Genomic DNA, 22,582 nt, shown 5'->3' on the forward strand with positions numbered 1-22,582 from the left:
GGATGGTTTATTTTGTATGTATAATTAATATAATCTTAGTATCAATTTTGATATAAAAAAATTATCTGTTTCAATAAAATTAAGAAAAAAGATAAAATTGTATCAATTTTTTAAATATTAAAACCAAATTGCATTAATTTTCATAAATTACGACTAAATTTAGACTAAAAAATTTTGAATGACCAATTTGATATTTTTTTTATAAAAACATAAATTAAATCTAAACGAGTAATTAAACCTATTTTTATTATTATTTATCGAATAAAATTCTTTTCACAAAACTTTATATCTAAAAGTGATTAAAAAGTGTCAAAAAATAGATATTCTTGATTAAAAAAGTTGTTAAGACAAAATCGTTTAAGTAAACCTTGTTTTGAAGTTTAACATAATTGGTTAATGAAATAACTCTATCAAACGAACCGTTTAGGATAAACACGCAAAATGTTATATGTGTAAGCGATATCTTACCGCTAAACATTATTCCAAACAGACTTGACTAAACGTTAATACACATATAATGCCTAAGTACTTAAGAACGTCTAAAACTCTTAATGCATATGCAAAATAATACTCTATTGTTTGTTTTATTATGTTCTCTTTTTTTTTTGTTCTGATCATCAAAGTACGTTAAGAGATAGAAATATTTAATTTTCTCAATGCTTTCTAGTGCATATGTACAAATAGCACAGTTGCCTTTATAAGAAGCAATATAGCATCTGACTTCGTACTTAAAGGTTATCCACCCTACATGAAAGTTACTACTCTTTGAGTAATGAATTTTTTTCCGTAGAAATTTATACATAAAAAAAAGAGAACAATAGTCAAGAATTATTATTGTTCTTATGTTATCTTCATTCTCTCTCAAGCTTACATCGTCCAGACTTTTTCTTTGAAAAAGAAAAATTTTATTCTAAGTTTTCAGATATTCATTATATTGAAAATATATACTCTATAAGAGAATAATAATGTATACTTATTTTTCAAAAACATTTAATTATTTTTTATATTAAGAAGTGAATTAAAATACTTATTAATTTAACTCAGTAAAATTAAACAATATAGTCACTTGGAGTAGTTAGAACCGGCAAAATTTGTTTAACTAATTAGATTAATTTATAAAATCAGAGATGGTCAAATTTGTTTATAATCTTTTAAAAATTAATAAAACTCTTTGATATTTAAGGAATAACTGATGATACAAATAAATTTTCATTATTACTTTCATCTTAAAAACCTTTTTAAAAATTTATAAAAATATTTAAATATTCAACACTTCTCACAAGCTGTCTAACTCCTAAAAAGTATCTAATACTTATTTGTAAAAAAATTTAAACTTTATTCAAAATGTTAACTCAGTTTCAAAAGTTTGAATTGATAAATTCTGTATTATTTATTAGACTCTTACAAGTGTCAAAATTTTCATATCACATGCATGTTTTAAAAGTGCGTTTTTAAGAGTGGGCAGAGAAGCCACCACCAAGTTAATAAATATCGAGGAATTTGACTCGTAGTCGAAGAAATGAGAGTCAAATGATGTCTGTGTTATTTGTCCATTTATGCTAATCATTAGGTTAGATATTGGATAGTTCTTCCACAATAATTTAAGATCTGTTTTTGTTCTATCGCGAAAAGCAAAAAGACTGACATGGGCACTAATCTTCGTTGCTTTTTATGTTTTTGATTTTATGCTTGAAAAACTCTATGTTTTAATCCCATGTTTAAATAGTTTTTTATATTTGAAAATCATTTATTTTAATATTTATGCAAGTAATTTTTTAATTTTGATTTTTGTCTTCTCTTCTTTGGTTTCTTATTTTCTTCTTCTAACCAATGTTTCCCTCTTTTTATTTTATTTTACGGTCTAAAATTTTCTTCTTCGATTAGTTTTTTTTTTTTTGAATTATAGGGTTTTGTGTCTTGGGTTATTCACATATCACATCTAACAATGTCATTGGTTGAAATTTAAAGGATATCTATCAAATCTCACATCAAATCCCTTTTTTTTTTTAATTTCAAACAGAATTGTGTGAACATGTTAGTGTCGCATCATTGCAATTAATGTAAGCAGCAACTAAATAAAATTCTCTTCGCCTGACACCATTAGAAATTTATTAGTAAATTTGATGTTAAATTTCATTTACTTTAAAACTATTAAGATCTGAGTAAAAAAAATCAAGTCCTTTTAGTTTATAGATTATATGAACTTCAATCATATTACTTATCTCAGGAAATAATTATAACACTAAAAAGGTTTGTCTGTGAAAAAAATTAATGTGAAAATAATTTTAAATGGTTAAGTTTTAAGTTTTAATTTAATTACGTATAATTTTATTAATTATATATTATCCAAACCATGTCACTTAACGTAATATGATATTATATGGATAAGAATATCTCAACCAAAATTAATAAAAATTAAGCAGATAAGCATATTATGGTACAAAATAAATTAGAATCTTAAATAGCTTAGAAAAAAAAGGTAAACATCTAGAAAACTTAAGTCCAACTAGATAAAAACGGGTGAATCTATTATATACAGCATTGTTTATAAAATAAAATATATATATTCAATATAATATTTATTGTTGTCTAATGCATATATTAGGGAGAAAATGATTTTTTGATATATCTAAATTTTTTATATTTATTTAATACCATCTTTATTTACTTTTTACTCCTTTTTTTCTTGAAAAAATATAAAATTTTACATTTTTATAACTATTTTACCCTTATACTTTATGTCAAATAAATGTAAAAGTGTGTCATGATATATTACACTATATCATATTGTCTTTTTTTAAAACACATCTTCCATCTTGAACGAAAATGACATTGAATCTTTAACACATCTTAAACCACCTCCAATCAAAAGAAAAACATCTCGAATTGAAGGTTGAAAAGTATGAGAAAGAGCTTCACGTATAGTCTTAAAATAATGTATTTTGGCTATGTAAGAAAATTTATATTATAAAACTTCTATCTCATATGCTATGATAGGAAGAGGTGATGTCTAATATTTGAGTGATAGTTTAAGTAATAAAAAGAATGTTATTATGAAAATTCTACTCTTATAAGATTTTGTTACTCGTATAAACTTTGACCTATCCATCAATATTACTTCAAAAGACAATTTCATTCAAGTAATATTTTTGTATTAGTTTAATGTATGTTTTATAGGATTTCAATTTCTATTGTATGATTTTGTTGATAATATTACTAAAATAAATGTATATATTTGTATTATTGTTTTGTTTTAATCAATTAATTGAATTTTTACGTAATAAAATTTGTTGTGTTTGAACTTATATAAATATGGTCCATGGGAATACTAATTTACTTAAGTGATAATTGGTATTTTTTTTTTGAGATATGTGTGTATACAATAAGCTAAAAATGACATGATGTTTATATTTCAATAGTATGTAAATGTGTTAAATATGTTTTTAGTTCTTAAACTATCACACGATTTTGGCTTCCGTCCATCTCTGAAACTTTGATTTATTTTCATTCCTCTCCTTCTAGAAAGTCTCAGATTTAGTCTTCCATGACCAACAATGTTAGTTTTTTTTTCTAATATGACTAACTGTGTGTCACGTCTTCAAGACACATGTACAATTAACGTCTCAAATTAAATTGAAATTAGGGTTTAACCACCCTTCTCCATTGCAAAATCCTTCTCTTTTTTCTCACTCACATGCAAGGGTTTCTTGTTTATCTTCTTCTTTGTGTTGAATGAGGGTTGTTGCCACATCGCATCATTATCGCAGGAGGTGCCACCGCTTACACATTCAAACACGAGATTGAGGGCCACCCTCTATTTTTCTCTTTTCTTCTTCTATGGACATGCCCTCAATTTTATGATTATGGGAATTATGTCTTTGTTGAATGTTGCACTGTTTTGTTGGTTTTGAATTAATCTGATAAATTTGTGTGTGAATCACTCTTCTTTATTTTTCTTTTTAACGTTGTATGCTCATGAAGATATGGGATTGGTTTGAATGAATTAGGATCTTTTCTGTATACGTGTTGGATGACCACAAGGGACCATGATTGTTCTCTGTTTTTAGGTGTGAATATGGTTGTCATGAGGCGTGACATGAAAATTATGATGGATGCATGAGTTGTTGGAGAGTGTGAATGGCGACAATGATGATGAATAACTCTTTGAAGCGAGGATGTGAATGACTCTTAAGGAAGTGTGAGAAAAATTGGGGATCTAATTGCACTTGCAGCAATGCTGTGAGGAACACCATTGGTGGGTGGATCGATGAAGGATGACCAGTTAGGTGGGTGACTCACCTATGAATGGGGAAGGGAGAGAAACCTCCCGCATGAAGAACATGAAACCATGAGGGTCGACACCTTTCAAATAAGGGAAAGGTGACGTGACACTCAATTTGGCACGTAAAAAAAATATTAACGCCATTGGTCAGTGAGGACAAATTTCACGAGTTTCAAAAAGGTGAGGGATCTATCTAGATGAAAGTTTGGAATAGGGACTAAAACCAAAATCACTTAATAGTCCAGGGACAAAAAAATAGTTAACCTATATGTAAACTGTTTCGGTTGAATTGGTCTGAGGGTCGACTTCCTTGCTCTACTTTATGCTTCGATCGTCCAATCCTCTTCAAAAACGCAATCCACTCTGATGGGTTGTTGACCTGCAAAAGACACTCTGACGCTCAAATCATATATGTTTCATAAAAATGTCACTATTTTATTACGATAGATCAAAATATCTTTACCTGGACATTAACCCTATATTTAACCCTATGTCTCATTAATTCATATTTCATATGGCAATAATGTCGTATATTCATATTTGATACGACAATCAAACCATTAAAATATGCTAATATACCTGCTAACTGCCCATAAATGACCATTAACTCTGATCGGTATATTTCATATAGTACATAAACTATGTAGAAGAGGATATCGAAAGTGATAAATTGCTGAACATTTTTTCTTGTAGAAAATGATATCTTCATTTGTGTGAATGACTGTATGAGTAGGTTGATTGTGACTTTTTACTTCTAGTGTATATTTTAAGTGCTTAATAATTATTTTTAAGAAGTGGTAAAGTCATAAATTTAGCTATGTTTATTCAACTTTTGAAGACATTAAGTGAAATTAAAGGAGGGACTGATTTATGATTATGTGTATAGTTAAATATATAACACATTGATTTGTAATCGTGTGTATCATTGTGTATATATATAATAAATTGGGGTTGAAAAAGTGTAGTGTGATATCTAATTATTGAACTTTAAATATTCAAGGCATTTGAGAGATTATAATAAGTTTTTTAAATTGTTTTTAATATTTCAAACTGAGTAGAGAGATAAAAACATATTTTACTAAATTTGAAGGATTAGAATGGAACACATTCAAAATTTATGCAAATCTTCTCTAATCTCCCTCAAATTCATCCCATGCAAGTTCTTTGATATAAGCACGTGGACCAGTCTCTCATCCATTCTCATCGTCCTCATGAACCATCATGTCTTCAAAGCAAGCACACCCTTATATTTCTTATTCCTCATCTCTCTTCACACATTATGGTCACTGCATTTCATCAATAAATATATATATATATATATATATATATATATATATATATATATATATATATATATATATATATATATATATAATTTACTATCATTTGAATAACAATTTACGAAATCAAATGAATGTAATAAGATTAATATGCCATATAACCAAGAAACTTATAAGATTGAAACATAAATGTAATATTTGAGTGAGTAAGATAGTGATATAGCTTCATGCATCTTGAGAGGGCTTTGACCTTCTAAATGTTTTTTACATAAATAAAAATTAATATAAAACTATATATTTTTTTAAAAATTTTATGATATTTATCCGTATTAACTAAATATATGTTCAGAATATATATATATATATATATATATATATATATATATATAATAATAATAATAATAATAATAATAATAATGATAATTTTAATTTGATTACTTTAATATCATAAATCACACGTGTTAGTGAGTTCTTAATTCAAGTGAAGATTAAACTATTTTATAAATATATGAGAAAAACTCAATATCTTTATACATTACTTTAAAAAATATTTTTGATGACGATTATTTTTGACATTCTACATTTAATTTAGATCTGACGTTTTATTGGGAGACATCAATTTTAACGTGTTAGATCCTCTTTTCGGATGTCAATTTTGACGTAGGACCCCTTCTAAACAGACATTCATTTCTTTTCTTTTTCTAATTTCTTTACAATATTACCGTACCTGAAATACAGAAAAATGATTCTAGCACATGATAAAATTGTATATACTATGAGTTTCAAGCAATGGAGAATAACTACTCAATGCTCCCGCTAAGATCTGTCAACTCGTGCACAAAACTACATCATAAGCAAAAATTAATTGGTGCAAACAAAATTTGATGCAAATGAAATTTAATCGGTGCAAAGAAAATTAATCAAACATACACTAGTGCAAAAAAAGTTTTTCATACCTCTTAAAAAAGGCTTTTTATACCTATTTTTGAGTAGGTATAGAAGTAGGGGATATAGAAAGTTTTCAATTTTTTTATACTTGTTCTAGAACCGGTGTAGAAAGTTTTACTTTTATGCCTGTTCTGTTTATAATAGGTATAAAAGTCTGATATTTACACCATATAAAAAACTTTTTTTATACCTGCTGGTGCTAGAATAGGTACTATAACCGGTGTGAAAAAACAATACTTTTTATATCTGATATAGATTTAACCGGTGTAAAAAGTGACGTTTTTTTTAAAATATTTGATTTGTATGTACTACTATCCATATTCAAACCTACATAAAATTCAATCCCAGAATACAGTTTAAATAATCAATAACGAGTAAAATAATCAATATTATTTCAATTAATAACACATCAAAATGTAATATTTACCTAACAAAGTTCCTAAATATATTTACCTAACATAGTTACTTAATATAGTTACACATAAAATAGTTCCTAAATTCAAAATGTAATATTGAAACATCTAATCATTTACAAATGGTTAAAAAAAATGCAATCCACTGCTCCCGAACATCCTTTATGACATGTTGCTCCATTGGAAATGTGTCATCAAATATCTACACAATGAATACTTTGAGTCAAGTTATAATATTAATGACTTAATATCTTAATTATAATATTAATGGCTTAATATCTTAATTATAATATTAATGGCTTAATATCTTAATTATAATATTAATGGCTTAATATCTTAATTATAATATTAATGGCATAATAATAAGTTACCAATTTGTTTTTTTTAAACCTGAAGTGCATTCAAATAATCATGTTAGGAACCTATTTAGTACTCTTTGTATGGTACAAAAATCAGGTCGGTCAAATTCAGGGACATAAATTTATAATCATGTGATTTTAATAGAAAATAATTGTCAAAATATGATATCACATTCAACAGGACATAATATGGCCTTCACTAGGATAGGTAATATTAATTCACATAATAAAAAACAAATTAAACAGAATTATTCAACAGGACATAATATGGCCTTCACTAGGATAGGTAATATTAATTCACATAAAAAAAAACAAATTAAACAGAATTACTCACAGTGAGTGGCCACCCTCTCAAAGTCAAATTATATCTAACATATTAGTTGCAGGACAAATGGCATTTTTCTTGAAAGTTTATATGCTTTCTTGTTAACAATGCATGGTGATTGGACATTTGTACATAGTACCATAGCAACCTCTACAACCTCTGCTCTCATATAATGATAGGAGACCATATAGAGAATTGCTTGTTTTTATAATAAAAAAGAATCTAGCATATGTTCTACTTATCAGGGCCAAAGTGACGAATACTAATTATCCTTTCTTTCTTGTTTTTATTTGTGGCCATGTGTCCCAAGACTAAGATAACATGCAGATTTAATGTTCATAGTAATTTATCATTTAGCCAATAATGCAAAGGACAGAGGATATTAATACATGAGTTTTGGTAGAAATACTTACATATTTTCTTTAGGCTTACCAGAAAACTCTTGAATGTGTAGGGCAAATGATGAAAACTCTTTGGAGTTAGATTTTGGAGCTATTGATTTCACCACCCCTTGCATTACAGATTTTCTTTTTCCATAGGGAATGGAATGAACTTTATACCACCAAGATCTTGACATCAAGGTTGAGTAAAGGCTCCCAAAGCATAAATCCTTTGCTAGAATACTTGTTGAGCCTTAATTATCAAGGAAAGGTAAATAAAGGCATAAGTGAATCAAACATTGAAATATATACATAAAAAGATTGGAAAAAAAGGTTAAGAAAGTTCAACCTGATGTTCTTAAGATGCCAATTAACTTCGTTTGAAAATCTATTGAAAGATAATAATGAATTAACATTATTTGTCGTTTTCTTTATTTTATCTTTCTTGAGGTTAAGTAAAATAGCTTCCTACTATCTCATTCTCTATTACTGTATGCAGATTCAAGGAAGGGGATTTGATAAAGGTTGGTGCAGCACTGCAGGAAGGGTTAAAGAGACAATGAAATTACTTTCTAAGGTAATAGGATCTGTAGATTCAGTGAAATTGGAATCACTTTTCAACAGGCTTCCAAACCAGTCAATCATTTCATGATTGGAAGTACCAAAACAGCAAGCCTACAAAGGAAGAGATTGGCGCAACCAGATATTACAAATCTGCACTTCCAAAAACAGCCCCTGCACACCTAAACACATCATCCAAGCAACTAGATATTCAGTGCATGAAGGAAATGTTGTATCACATTTACATAATTGGATGCTCATTCATAAACACATAGCAGAGAATCTGTTCTTGGAAAGAAGAGTGAAATATTTTTACTCTCAATTCAGGATATAATCTTTTCACTAATCTTAAATATTAATTTAGAATAAAATCTTTCAGCTGGTCCACTTAAGGTAGAAAATTCCTGATTTCCTGTCTCAGTTCTTCTTAGTTCTAGCTAAGTTGATTATTTTTTGGGAACTAAACTTTGATTAGCTGGAACCAAAGGTTGACTAATCCCAAAAGGTTGATTAGTAATTCTAACATTATGAAATCTCAGCCAGAAAATCTTGTAAACTTACAGGAAATGAGCATTGTCTTTATTCATATTCCTATGCACAATTATACATCTAATGTTAAAACAACAAATTCAATGAATGATACAAAATTACATTGGTTTTAAAGTTGCCTAAATTTGATTCTGGTATAATTAAATCGCAAATTCTGGTATACAAAATTTTACCATGATACAAATAATGCTTAGATTGCTTTCTTTCAAGCATTCGCATGTAATCTTGAGGCATCTTGCCCTGCACAAGAACCCAACCTTTCATGCAAAGATTTATAACAAAATTCTAAATGACAGAAGGCAGATGGCCACTTGTTCTAAGAACTCAATTTAACTTTTATTTTCATCTTCATCTACTAAGCTGGTGGTGATGTTTCACAAAAACCTACAACTACCATGGCCAATGGCTACTTTCTAAACACATTCAAACAAACAAAAGAGCCTAGAAATAATTTTTATAAAAACTAACTACAATCTAAGAGCCACTTGTTCAAGCTAAAATCAGTAACAACATGTTTTTAATCAGTTGTGATGTGATTTAACCAGTATCATTTTATTGTATGATAATACTAACATAAATAAAAATAAAATATTTTAATGCTCCCCTACCTCATTTTCCAGCAAAGAAAACTCTACTCTTGGTGCTCTAAATCCCAAGCCTCCTCCCTTGCTTGCTCTCACTTTCTTAGAGGTTCAGAAAATTTCTATAGCACACTCTTACATCCTTCCCTCCCTCATCCTTCCCTCCCTTCTATGCTGTTTTTATGTTTTTCTTAGAAAGGAAACCCACACCAACCGCATTGGTTTTCTTACGTTTCTCTTTCTCTCCTCTGTTTTATTCTGGTTTCCTCATAATTTCTTTAAGTTTCATTAAGTAATCATAGATTCTGGTTGGAGAATTGTGAGGTCGGTTTGAACAAATGTTGGCAATTATAAGAAACATTGAAATCAAAATGATGATGGCAACAAAGCCAAACGATGGTTATAAACACCCTAGTGGATCAATAATCTTTTATTCAATGTAAAAGTGAGTTATGAGGTGAGCTTTGGTACCTGAGTTTCAATGAAAGACCCTTCCAAAACACATTTCATCCCCTTAATCATGCACCTTCTTCGTTCTTGTGTTGTCGCGGAACCCTAATCGCCCAAATATAGCAAAAGAGAGGATCTAACCCTTCTAGGAAGTCGCGGTCCAAGAGCACGAGGGTTTTCATGAGTGATTTGGTGATTTAGAAGCAAAGGAGAAGAAGTGTAGCGTGAAAGTGAAGACACGCACAGAGGAAGTGAAGCAGTGATTTGGCTAACGGGAAAGGGTCGTAGTGTTGCAGACGAATTAGAAATGCAACATGAGAGTGAAGACGCGCGCAAGGGCCGCAGTGTTGCAGACGAATTAGAAATGCAACATGAGAATGAAAACGCGCGCAGAGGAAGTGAAGCATGAAAATGAAAAATATTTCATTCCGTTTTTAAACGTAGTTGGTATAAAAAATGAACTTTTATACCTATTTTGAATCTAATAGGTGTAGAATTATTTATCATTTATTACGATTTTGTCATCATACTATCTTTTATACCTATTTTTAGTATAATCGGTGTAAAATAGTTTATCTTATTTACAATATTACCAGTGCATCATTTTCTATACCTTATAAATTTCAATAGGTATAAACAATAGCTATAAAAAGCCTATTTTACACTAGTGATACCTTGCAGTAACAATGACAAACGTGAACGAAACGAAAAATAACATTTGACGTTATCCTCCTCCACCATCGATGTCTAATTGCTAAAAAAATTCATTTTGACGCTACTTTGGAGTATTTTCACAAACATCCGGAGAAGGGGAACTGACGCTTAATGACTGAAAAAGTGATCTTTTAAATTTGATTTTGTGGAGGATTTGATGTCTGGTCTAGGGACCAACGTCTATGTCGTAAAAAAATTAATAATGGAGCTTAAAATGAGATATTTTCGGATGTCCGTGGAGGGAAGCCGACGTCTAATTAATTACACGTCGGGGAGGGGGGCTGTAGCCGACGACTAAAGGTAATAAAATAGTGACTTTTCAGTTTTGTATGCAGACCATTTGAAGTCTGGGAGAGTCGACGTCTATACCTTATTTGACGTCAGAGACCTATTTAACCGACCAATCTAACCTACTTCTTATAATGATATTTTATTTACAAAATTGATCATTTTTTAAGTTGATTTTTGTTTCGTCAGACGCGTTTATGCACTAGTATATTACAATTTTATTATGATTATTGAAGTGTTATTTACATTCTAGTGAGAAAAGGTTGTTAAACATGTAAAGTTGAATGAAATAAATATTAATATAATTTAAGTGTATCATTTATTAATGATGAACTAAAGATATTATAATAAAAATAATTTGTTAGATTGGATTATCTTAACAATTTAGTTTGACTTTTATATTCAACTCATTATGATTTTATTTTGACAAGTTTATTTTTAGTGTGTTATCAAATGGTAATTAGTGATGTTGAATGCATTGCATTACAATTTAAACATATATTAATGCATGTCAAATGATGTGACCATACAAGTTGAGGAAATAATAACTTTATATTAAACTAAATACAAATGTAGATGAAATTACTTTTTAGAAAAAGAGACAAGAAAAATATAAAATACAGAAATCGTGATCTTTATGTAATTTTATATTTGTTAAACATTATATAATTCTGATATTTGATTGTTGTAATAGAAGATAAACAATGAATTTTACTAAAGCATACTCCCTTACAACTTTTTAAGTTTTTCAATTGTAGATTAGCCCATTTAATCGTGAGATACGTAAAACAGAACAAATTAACAAATTTCAAATAATTTATCATGCAGACTCATACAAAAAGGAGCAAATACAAATGGAACATGGTTCAAATTGAATTGTTAACTTATTTATTGTGTGGACAATGACGAAGAAACCAAATTATAAGATTTTTAAATGTTATTTTTATATCTATATTTATCTATATAGATACCTGTTTTTGTTTTTACAATTTTTTTATTTTATTCTTTATAATTTATATATAAAGAGATATTTTTTTATGTGTACATAATTTTTATTTTCATTTTATCATTTATTTATATATAAAAAAGGATAGTTCTTTTTTTTGTGTTATATAATTTTTATTTCCATTTTACTCTCATGCTTCATTTTATATACACAATTTTTATTCTTATTTTACATTTTATTTATATATAGATGTATCACCGTTTTCTATATATAAGAAGGATATATTTTTGTATACACATTTTTTATTCTCATTTTATCCTTTATATATATATAAAATCCTTTTTTTTATATAATTTATATTCTCTATGATATAATTATTAACTAATTTTTTAAAAATAACTGATATTTTTATCAAGACAAATACTTTTTCTTACAAACAAAGTATATATTTTATTTTGTAAATTTGGATTAAAATAAAAACTTACTTTTATAATTCACACGTGGTTTTGTGCGATAGGTTAAAACCAGTTTTTGTTTGTAGTTTGGGTTTCGAGGTGAAGTTGTAAGCCCATATAGAGAGAGAGAGAGAGAGAGTGAGGACACTCATCATCGTTCTTTCGTTATTATCGTTATCATATTTCACTTCACTCCCTCATCCCTTTTATTTCTTACAAAGAAGAGCAACTACAACAACAAGAAGATTACGCCAAACGATGTCGTATGTGCCTCCGCACCTCCGAAATAACGGCTCCGCGACCGTCGCCACCGCCAGAACCCCCTCCGTAACCCTAGACAACAACAACCACCACCACAACCATAACAACCACCACAAGCTTGCATTCACCTCCAACAACAACAACAACACCAACGCCAATGGCTCTCCCTCGCTCCCCTCCTTCCACAATGCCTCTCGCCGGAGCTCCGCCGCACCTCCGTCGCCGAGGATTTTCGCCACACCTGACCCCGTCTTCCCGCAATGGCAACCCTCTGAACGCGCTTCGCGTATGACTCCGGAGCAGGTCCCAATCCAATCTCTGTTTTCACGTCTTTTCTGTTTAGTCTCGTATCTCACGGGCTTCTCTCTCTATTGACCTTTGCGTGTAATGTTTTGATTTCAATATTTTTTGGGAGCAATGTGAGTTTCTTTTCAAATTCGCGTGGTTAGGGTTTTTCTTGAATCTCGGTGGAGGAAAATTGTGTTTCAATTCAAGTGTTTGCGTGTTTGGGGAAATTGCTAATTTGCTTGTCAGTTCAGGAAGCTGATTACGAGGACTGAGGGTTCGGATTAATCTGAGCGAGGCTTATAGTAAAATGCAATGCTTTGCTTGTAACGATGACAATCCGAGTCATTTTTTGACTACTTTTATAAAGTTGAAGGCTTTGTTTGAATTTGAAACTGTACGGCAGTGTGGTATTGTCATGAAGTGAGTAAGGGCTTTCTTTTGGTCTAGCTGAAAAAATTAACATGACTATTAAGGTTGACATCACTGTTGGAAGGTTGTCTGCATTTAGACTGTAACTATGCCTAGTACGGGTAGGATATGTTTCGGGAAAATAAATGAATGAAGTTTGCTTCAACTCTGTGGTTGATTGAGGACTATTACAGAATTTCTTCTTCTTCTTCTTCCTCAGTTTTCTGAACGCTGATGAGTTTTTCCTTTTGCTTGTCTTTTTTACTTTGCCCTAATAATCTCTCCCTCTTTCACCTGCTTTGATTTGACAGTCTCAATTTGTACTCTTTTCCAATACCTTTAATAGAGTTGTTATTTATCGTCTGGTTGTTTTATCTCGATGTTTGTTTGTCTTCCTGATTTGTCTTTTTTTGTGACTAGACAAACAAATATTGGTTACTGAAATTCATGTGCTTGTCATGTCCAGATTGAAGAGGTCCGTTCCCGGCTTAATCTTGATGTTACTGTTGCATCTGATTCTCCTCCTGCACCTGCACCAATAGAATCGTTTACTGATATGGTATTTAGTTTTGTTAACATTTAATCGTAGTCATATTCTTCTACGTAATTATGAGGTGTTTGTACCGATTTTTTTTGGAACTGTTATTTAATTTGTTGCAAATGTGTTTGCAATTGTGAACTTCTTGTTCTTAGTGTTTGCACTCAAGTATCATGAAGGACATTGCTTACCATGAATACACCAGGCCAACTTCGATCCAGGCACAAGCCATGCCAATTGCTCTCAGTGGAAGGGATCTATTGGGTTGTGCTGAAACTGGTAGTGGAAAGACTGCAGCTTTCACAATTCCTATGATACAGGTCGGAAATTATTAGATATGACATATTGGACAGAACTCATCTTTAGATATTTGTGAAAAACAAAGCAAATATAAATGATCAAACTTTTAGTTGTGATTTAATTTTTCTCCTTCCTTTTTTAGCATTGCTTAGCCCAACCTTCAATTCGGCGCAATGATGGTCCTCTGGCATTAGTTTTGGCTCCTACCAGAGAACTAGCTCAACAAATAGAAAAAGAGGTGATATATGTATTTGTTTTTGTTGTGGATGAATAATGGGTAATCTGGGTACAAAATTATTGTTTATTTCTCCCATCTTGTAATGATTTTTAAACTCTCTCCTAATGATTTTCATATGTCTAGGTTCACCGATTGTCTATTCTCTATGCTTTTACCTTTTTGAAATTTGGATCTTAATAAATATTGTCAGTAGTAGTACAAGATTCTTGCTATCTTACTTTTGAATTACATGTTTTGTTTTGAGCTTGACATCTCTCGTATTATGCCTGAAAACATGTTCTACATTAGGTCATTTCGAACTTAATATTTTTCCTTTCTATTTAGTACTTAATAATTTTCCTTTCTCCAACTATCAGCTTTTCTTTTCATTCTTGTTTTGATTTTTGGTAGGTTAAAGCTTTTAGCAGATCCCTTGAGTCATTAAAAACTGCTATTGTTGTGGGCGGAACAAACATTGAAAAGCAGGTAATAAATGTTGACATAATCTTTATTTCTTGGCTATTTTGCCTGCTGTTTTAAAAGTTTGCACAAAGATAAATGATGGTATTATTTGTTTTTTCTATGTGTTAAGTATGATCTGACAGCATAATAAAAGATTTTGTATGTTAATTATGCATAAGCTTTTGCAATATTTAATGTCATTTTATGTTTTTCCTTTGGAACTTGGAGACGCTGTGTATTCAGTTTTGCACAGCCAGCTCTCCTGATGTGCTGATATTTATGTTATTTATATGACGGACTTATATGATGTGTTTCCAATTTGTTGATACAACTATTCTTAAAAGGTATAGGATACAACACATGCAGGATACAGAGTTATGTATATAATAAAATTTATAAAACATACAGATATACAATTATAATTATGCAAATGCAACATTAAAATAAAGATATGATGTAGTTGTTAATGTCTAACACTGGATACTTCTATAGTGAAGTATCTCTAAGTAGTGGTTGCTCTTTCATGTTCGTATAGAAGTATCTCTTAGTAGTGTTAGTGGATGCTATTTTATGTTTGTATTTGGAGGAAATGCACGTATCATTGTGTTTCATAGTTTAGAGGCTAGTTTGGGAGCTGGTAATGAGGACTTTGTAAATAGTGTCCTACAAAGCAAAAGTTTTTTCTCCAAGGAGTCTTGCAACACATTTTATTTCAAGTTTAATTAAGCTATACTTCTTGAAGGTAACAGTTTTCTTTGTGTTCTCTTTCTGGTCTCTATTACAGAGGGCAGAACTTAGAGCAGGGATTGAAATAGCAGTTGCCACGCCTGGAAGATTCATTGATCACTTGCAACAAGGCAATACTTCCCTCTCTAGAATTTCTTTTGTTGTTCTAGACGAAGCAGATAGAATGCTGGATATGGGTTTTGAACCACAGATAAGAGAGGTCTGTATTTTGAGCTTTTTGTTTGTATTTGGGCTCTCTTTTATTTTCTTGACGGCTTCATACCTAATGTAAGATAACTAGTGTGACCTATTTGTGGTGTTTGTGCTCTCTTTACGGTGTTTTCAAAACTTTTGTTTCCTCATAACTTTTCCCCTCTCTATTTAAACTGTTGCGGTTTTGAAGTCAAGCCAATGACGCCACACTATAACTAGTTATATTGAGTTGCACTTCTTTAAACATTTAACTGGAGAAGATGTCCTTCAATCAGAAAGCATAGAGAGGTTACAATTCTACACTTTTTGAAGAAAAAATAGCATTAAAAATAGTCTCTTTTTCGACAAAACTTAATTTTCATTCTCCAATTTAATCTTCTACAACGTTTATTTAGTTTGTACCTTAGTTTGATTTTTGTGATCTAGCTGTTATGACCATGCTTGAAATTTGTGTATGTTATTTTTGTATATATACTATGGTCCCATTGGAATGGGTTATCAGCAATAGTTCTAATATTATGTTAATCTTTATTTTGTTTCCATATAGCATTCTCGTGAAATTAATAATAGTCGCCTTTTCTAGATTACTCAAGAAAATATGAATATTCTAATATTATCCTCAGGTAATGAGAAGTCTTCCTGAGAAGCATCAAACATTGCTTTTTAGTGCAACAATGCCTGTGGAGATTGAAGCATTAGCAAAGGTCAGGTTTCCTTCATTGTTGACAGAAAATGATGTTTAGGCATGCAATAGTTCTATCATTAATTATTTGCTTTTTGCATAACTTCGTAAGCAGCCTAGCTACTTGATAATAACATGTAGTACATTAGATGTGTAGTAATTGAAGTATAGTAAATCTTTTAGGATTTTCTATTTTATCTTTTTTTTCCATGATTCTCTTCCTTAAAATTAAATATATCCCCAAAATACATTCTTTTGATAATATTGTATTTAGCAATATATTTCTTTGTATGCTCAGTTGTGGAAGGAATATTTTTGGGGTTCACCAATCATTTGTTTAATTTCAGGAGTACTTGGCTAGCCCAGTGCAAGTGAAGGTGGGGAAAGTGAGTAGCCCAACAACTAATGTTTCACAAACGCTTGTGAAAATTTCTGAAAACGAGAAGGTTTGTTTATTTACTTTAAAAATGAAATATATTTGTGAATAGTTGGAGTAAAAGTTTAGTTTCATTGGTTTCAAAGATTTTTTTTTAATGTTTCTAGGTTCTGTTTTCATGATCCATGTTTTCACTCTGTTCTGAAATCTTGTATTGTTATTGTAGATTGACCGACTTCTAGACTTACTTGTAGAGGATGCATCACAGGCTGAAAAATGTGGCCATCCATTTCCATTAACAATTGTGTTTGTTGAGAGGAAGGTATGCTTTGTTTTGTGATCCTGATATGCATCAATATAGTTGAAGATACAACGGAATTAGAATAAATTTGAGAGAGCATGTTTCCCTCTCTTAGTATTTCAAATTTATAATCACTTTGGATACATCAAGTACAATATATGAGAGGGAAGAAAAGAGAATTCAGAAAGATACATTTAGGAATTAGGTTCAACACAACACACAACTTCTTATAATAATTCCTATTTATTTTAGCACTCCCCTTAAGTTGGACCATACAAATTGTATATGCCAGGTTTGGAACAAATAAATTTAATCTGAGGGCCTTTCAAGGATTTTTTGTTAATACATTTGCAAGTTGATCATATGATCCAACAAACTTAGTGCAAATTTCCTTCGACATGATTATTACAATAAATCTTCATCAACTGAATGTCACAAAAACCTAATTCTTGGAGGAACTATTGCCCTAATAATAAGCTCACTAATGAGGGATACCATTGCCCTATACTCAACTTTAGTAGACGATTAGATAACGATAGTTTACTAGAGCATCTATCTATATGAGAACTAGCCCAATCAGTGTTATAACATCCGAAGATTTGGATATTCCCTTTATCTTCATAGAGTAGTCCTTGTCCTCCAGGAATTTTTGAGATATCTTAGAATAGGAATGACAACATTCCAGTGATCAATACAAGGATTATGCATTAATGAACTTCAACTGCAAAAGACAAATATGGTCTGGTAAAAGTGAGATAAATAAGTTTTTCAATCAGTCTTCTATATCTTTCTAGGTTAGAGAAAACCTATCCTGTCTCTTATTTGATGTACAGCATATTTCCTTTGACATATTACTACTCCTTCCTTTGATTGAGCTACTTCTATGCTAAAAAATATATTTGAGATTTCCCAGATCCTTGATCTGAAAATGATTGCATAGTGTTCCTTTATTGAGAGATTTTAGTAGCACCATTCCCTATAATAACTATACCATCAACATACACTATTAAGTACACATTTTCCAAGGGAGGTATGACAATAGAAAACATAGTGGTTTGCGGTTTGCCTCACTGTTTTTCAATCCGAAGGATTGAACAATGTGGTTAAACTTTCCAAACCAAGCATGGAGAGATTTTTTGAGACCATAGAAAGAGCAGCGCAACTTACAAACCAAACCAAACTCCCCTTAAACAACAACCTCATGAGGTTGCACCATGTAGACTTCTTCCTCAAGATAGCCATGTAGAACAACATTTTTAATATTTAATTGATGAAGACGCCAATGAAGAATGACTGCCATGGAAATGTAAGAATCTATGTAAACGGATGAATCAACTAAGAGATGATTAAGCTCTTCTGGACATTTTTTTCATATTTTCTGTCTCAAGTCTGGGTATTGAAGATCTAAGTGGATTAGTTCCGAAAATTGGAAATCATAGATAGTTATGCAGGAGGTTCATGCATGGACTTTTTTGTTTATGGTCTTGAAAATCTGAATAGATTGTTTGAAAATTGATGTGTGCATGTTTCTTGTTATTTTTTTTTTTAATGTGTACATAGACAAGGTGCGATGAAGTTGCTGAAGCATTGGTAGCTCAAGGATTATCTGCAGTTTCTCTTCATGGTGGTCGCAGTCAGAGTGAAAGAGAGGCTGCCTTGCATGATTTTCGGAGTGGCTCTACCAACATTTTGGTAATCTCTACTACCAGTGCATGTTACTCGATTTTTTTAGCATTTCTTCCGGTCTAAAATTTGATATTCTCTACATTATTTAGCAGTATTAACTTATTAAGAACATCGTTGAAAATAACCCTGCTATGGCTTGTCTAAATATAGTGTTGGGCTTGTTTTATTCCCTGATTGCTAAATGACATTTCTTGTTGTATCAAACGGAGAAAGAAGAAAATGTTAAGGGCAAAGTTGTTACTGTTATGATAAAAATATCTAATTGCTGTTTAATTTAGTGAACCCATTGAGGTACCATGTTGTATTTTCTGCACGATCAAGATATTGTTTGGATAAAGTATTTCAATTACCATCAAATTCAAAAATCTATTTAAATATCAAGTAATTGTTAAAAATTAAAAATGTCAATGTTGATAAAATTTTGTAATTGATCTTGATTGACGTTACTTTTTGGTCAAAGTTCTTCAATATTTTTTTATTTTATATTTGCAAAACTTTTTCTCACTTTACATTAAACAATATTATTTCAACTTACGAAATGTTAGATCGAGTTCAATCCAAGTAAGATAGCACTAGGTCGGGATTGTGTAAGGTCGAATTGAGTCAATTTGGGTCTAGCTTGAGTCAAGTAGGCCTTGATTTAGGTTGAGCTAAGTTAGCCCTGGCCTAGGTTGAGCCGTGTGTGTGTCCTGACCTAGGTAGAGCTAAACTTTGAAGATCAAAATATGAATTTGATAGTATGAAGAATTTCAAATTCTTAATTTTAAGTAATCAAATTACTCTAATAAAATTTTAGAATTTTAATTTCTTTCAAAAATTTTGTACCCAAAAAATATAGTCATAAAGCTTTTGAAATTCTTAAAATAAATGGAATTACCTTCTTAAAATTCCTTATCCAAACACACTGTTTGGTAAATCTTGTTAAAATATTGAAATCTTAACAATTTTGCATAATTACTTTAAAAAGGCTCAGGTACCTTTTATCCACTAACTATATTGTACGATTCAGGTTGCCACTGATGTTGCATCTCGTGGCTTGGATGTCACTGGAGTGTCCCATGTCATCAATCTAGATCTTCCCAAGGTATTTCTGCTTCAAGCATATACTGATTGATTGATGACTGAATTTTATCTGTAATCCACTAGGAAAAGATTATCAGAAAGCGCACAGGTATTTTCCACTATTTGTGGATTGCCTTTCTGCAACTGCTATGTTGGCATCTCATGTGCCTGGTATTTTTCAGTCAAATTTAATTTTCTTGACAAATGCATACCTGAAGCATCAGTTATGGCTGCCTCAATTATAGACCATGGAAGATTATGTACACCGGATCGGAAGGACGGGGCGTGCAGGATCAACTGGATTAGCTACTTCATTTTACACTGATCGTGACATGGTGCTTGCTACTCTCCTTTTTTATTGTAAAAAAGTGAACTGTATGTTTTCTTTAGATTTTAACATTAATATGGTTCTTCTCTTTAGTTCCTTGTTGCAAATATAAGGAAGGCAATAGCTGACGCCGAATCTGGGAACACGCTGACATTTGCAACCGGAAAGGTACTATATTTTTATTCTGCCATAATATTAAGAGTCTTGGAGTTCATTTCGCAAACCGTTAAAGATGAGGGTTCAAGAACTGAGTTTCTACTCATATAATAAAAGATATACTAAACAGATAACTAGCGGTTTAGAAGTCTTACGGTATTAGTAGTTTTATTGAGATGGGCTTGTGCTAGACAGTTATACATCTATATTAATTTTTACCTTGATTAGTTATTATACATAGGCGCTGGAGGTTTGGGTCTGACGGTCCAGCATGCTCAATTTCTCCCAAAAAACTTTCATTTTCAATATATTGTATTTAACCTTATATGTCACGGTTGACTTTGGACCCTTGATTTGTAGGTTGCTAGACGGAAGGAGAAAGAAGCTGCAGCTGCACAAAAAGAGGCAAATATTGCTTTATCCAAACAGTTAGGATTGGGAGCTGCTTCAATTAATATCGAAGATAAGTATAAATTCATGATTACTGCCGCAAACATTAAAAGAGAGGGCGCAGCAGATAGTGCCTGGGACGATTAATGTGTTGTCTGGTGCTTGCCACATTTGATTGATGACACCTGATAAAGCCCTTAAGGTTGGTGATATGACATTTATTTATTTTGGGGCGGGATTGTTTCCATCTTCTCAGCGGTCGGTCTCTGGTTTTTCTACAATTCTTTTCCTCTCCACCGTGCATATTGTTTGTGTTTTGCAGTGCTGGTGCATTATTGATATGATATGTTCTTCAGACCAAGTGCATTTATAGGTCTGTTGCTGATGACGGTGATGGAGAAGTTTCTAGTTAAGATTCCAAGTCTACGCTACGTGTTCTTTTCGCATCGTTGTGGTAGGTAGCTAGCACACTAGTGACAAGTAGCTTGCTAGACGCTTAGGTGGTTTGTAGAGTAGTCATATAGGTAGTGCATCTTTTGTAATCGTAGAAATATTCATGTTTTTTTTTTTAATTGTTTTGCGTCAAAAAATAACCCTCTATTCGCATAGATATTTCATCATCATCATGAAATGTATATATATCCTGCTTGCTGCATTTCGCAACTATGTTAGGACTTTTGAGCTTTCATAGACTACCCTCGAAATATATGTTGAATGAAACTTTCCAGTGTTGAGCATGCCACCCAAATAAACGTAGAGAGGTCTTGACGCAACGTTCTTTGGGCATAAATATTAGATGTTCTCCGCAAAATCTTATATTAAGAAATAAAATGATTCAAATGTTTGTGTGCACGAGATTATCGAAGCAATTTTGAGAAAGTAGTGGTTTTGCAATGGAATAAATTTGATCCATAGTAGTGGTAAGGATTTATCTTTCACCTTTGATTGTTTATCACAATCACCAAATCAAATGAGATTAATTATGTGACCAGTTAATTAATGAAACATTCGGGACATTGTATCTCTTTCTCGCTGCATACGAAACACCATGTCCTATTCAAATCTCTGAACATCACAACACCACTGCGTAGTAGTTGATTGTGGGGGATTTTATTGTCCATGTACCGGAAAGAATTTGTATTATAAGTTTTAGTGTGTGATTTCAGTAACGAGTAGTTTCTATATAAAATCTATGAATGCAGACAAATTACATTGTTCTCCCTTTATATGAGGAAAGTGACAGAAAATAAATTATAATTGTGAAATAAATTATAATTGTGAAATACATTATGAAATTATAAGAATAACAACTCTCATGATAATGAGATATGATCATATATTGTTCTGAACTGAACGGATGACATAATTTCTCACTTATGCAGCACAACTAACTTCCAACTAAACAGAAAGATGGAGAGCATACAAACCTAAGCAGTTTTAGAGGAATCTTCTAACGGGCCTCCTCCTCCTCAAGAAGAGCTGGTCCTGCAGAGCTTCCTAACTGAACCTGATGACACTTGGAACAAATATATGCAAACAAGCCACATTATCACAAACCATGAAACATGGCTAGGACTTCTAAGTTCTACATTATCGTAAACTTGGGTGATATACATCAGACACCACAAAGTATAAGAAAGACATGACAGACACAGAA

The 22,582-nt window shown here is 31.2% G+C and overlaps 1 protein-coding gene across 3 annotated transcripts; it reads left to right on the plus strand.

The window, feature by feature from the left end:
- Positions 1-12,627: 12,627 nt before the first annotated feature.
- On the plus strand, positions 12,628-21,588 carry LOC108341746 (DEAD-box ATP-dependent RNA helicase 20). Of its 3 annotated transcripts, XM_017579391.2 has the most exons (15): positions 12,628-13,095; positions 13,955-14,047; positions 14,182-14,346; positions 14,469-14,564; positions 14,955-15,029; positions 15,790-15,951; positions 16,568-16,648; positions 16,974-17,072; positions 17,229-17,324; positions 18,864-18,995; positions 19,999-20,073; positions 20,297-20,386; positions 20,473-20,547; positions 20,896-21,127; positions 21,248-21,588. In XM_017579391.2, exons 1-14 carry the CDS (start codon positions 12,790-12,792, stop codon positions 21,070-21,072), a joined length of 1,722 nt encoding a protein of 573 aa, XP_017434880.1. In that variant the 5' UTR covers positions 12,628-12,789; the 3' UTR covers positions 21,073-21,127; positions 21,248-21,588. The 3 variants fall into 3 exon arrangements, with proteins under 3 accessions (XP_017434880.1, XP_052735234.1, XP_017434883.1); XM_052879274.1 differs by lacking the exons at positions 20,896-21,127; positions 21,248-21,588 and having other exon boundaries at positions 12,638-13,095; positions 20,234-20,386; positions 20,473-20,531; XM_017579394.2 differs by lacking the exons at positions 20,896-21,127; positions 21,248-21,588 and having other exon boundaries at positions 12,638-13,095; positions 20,270-20,386; positions 20,473-20,531.
- The last annotated feature ends 994 nt before the right edge of the window (positions 21,589-22,582 follow it).

This window comes from Vigna angularis, chromosome 6, assembly GCF_016808095.1.
Source record: "Vigna angularis cultivar LongXiaoDou No.4 chromosome 6, ASM1680809v1, whole genome shotgun sequence".
NCBI classification, from domain to species: Eukaryota; Viridiplantae; Streptophyta; class Magnoliopsida; order Fabales; family Fabaceae; genus Vigna; species Vigna angularis.

What these genes read in the sequence shown, in the direction of transcription:
- LOC108341746 (XM_017579391.2), top strand. Translation starts at nt 12,790, where the DNA reads ATGTCGTATGTGCCTCCGCACCTCCGAAATAACGGCTCCGCGACCGTC. An exon ending in TCACAATTCCTATGATACAG is followed by an intron (nt 14,347 to 14,468) that starts GTCGGAAATTAT and finishes TTCCTTTTTTAG; the next exon opens with CATTGCTTAGCCCAACCTTC. An exon ending in TTTACACTGATCGTGACATG is followed by an intron (nt 20,387 to 20,472) that starts GTGCTTGCTACT and finishes TCTTCTCTTTAG; the next exon opens with TTCCTTGTTGCAAATATAAG.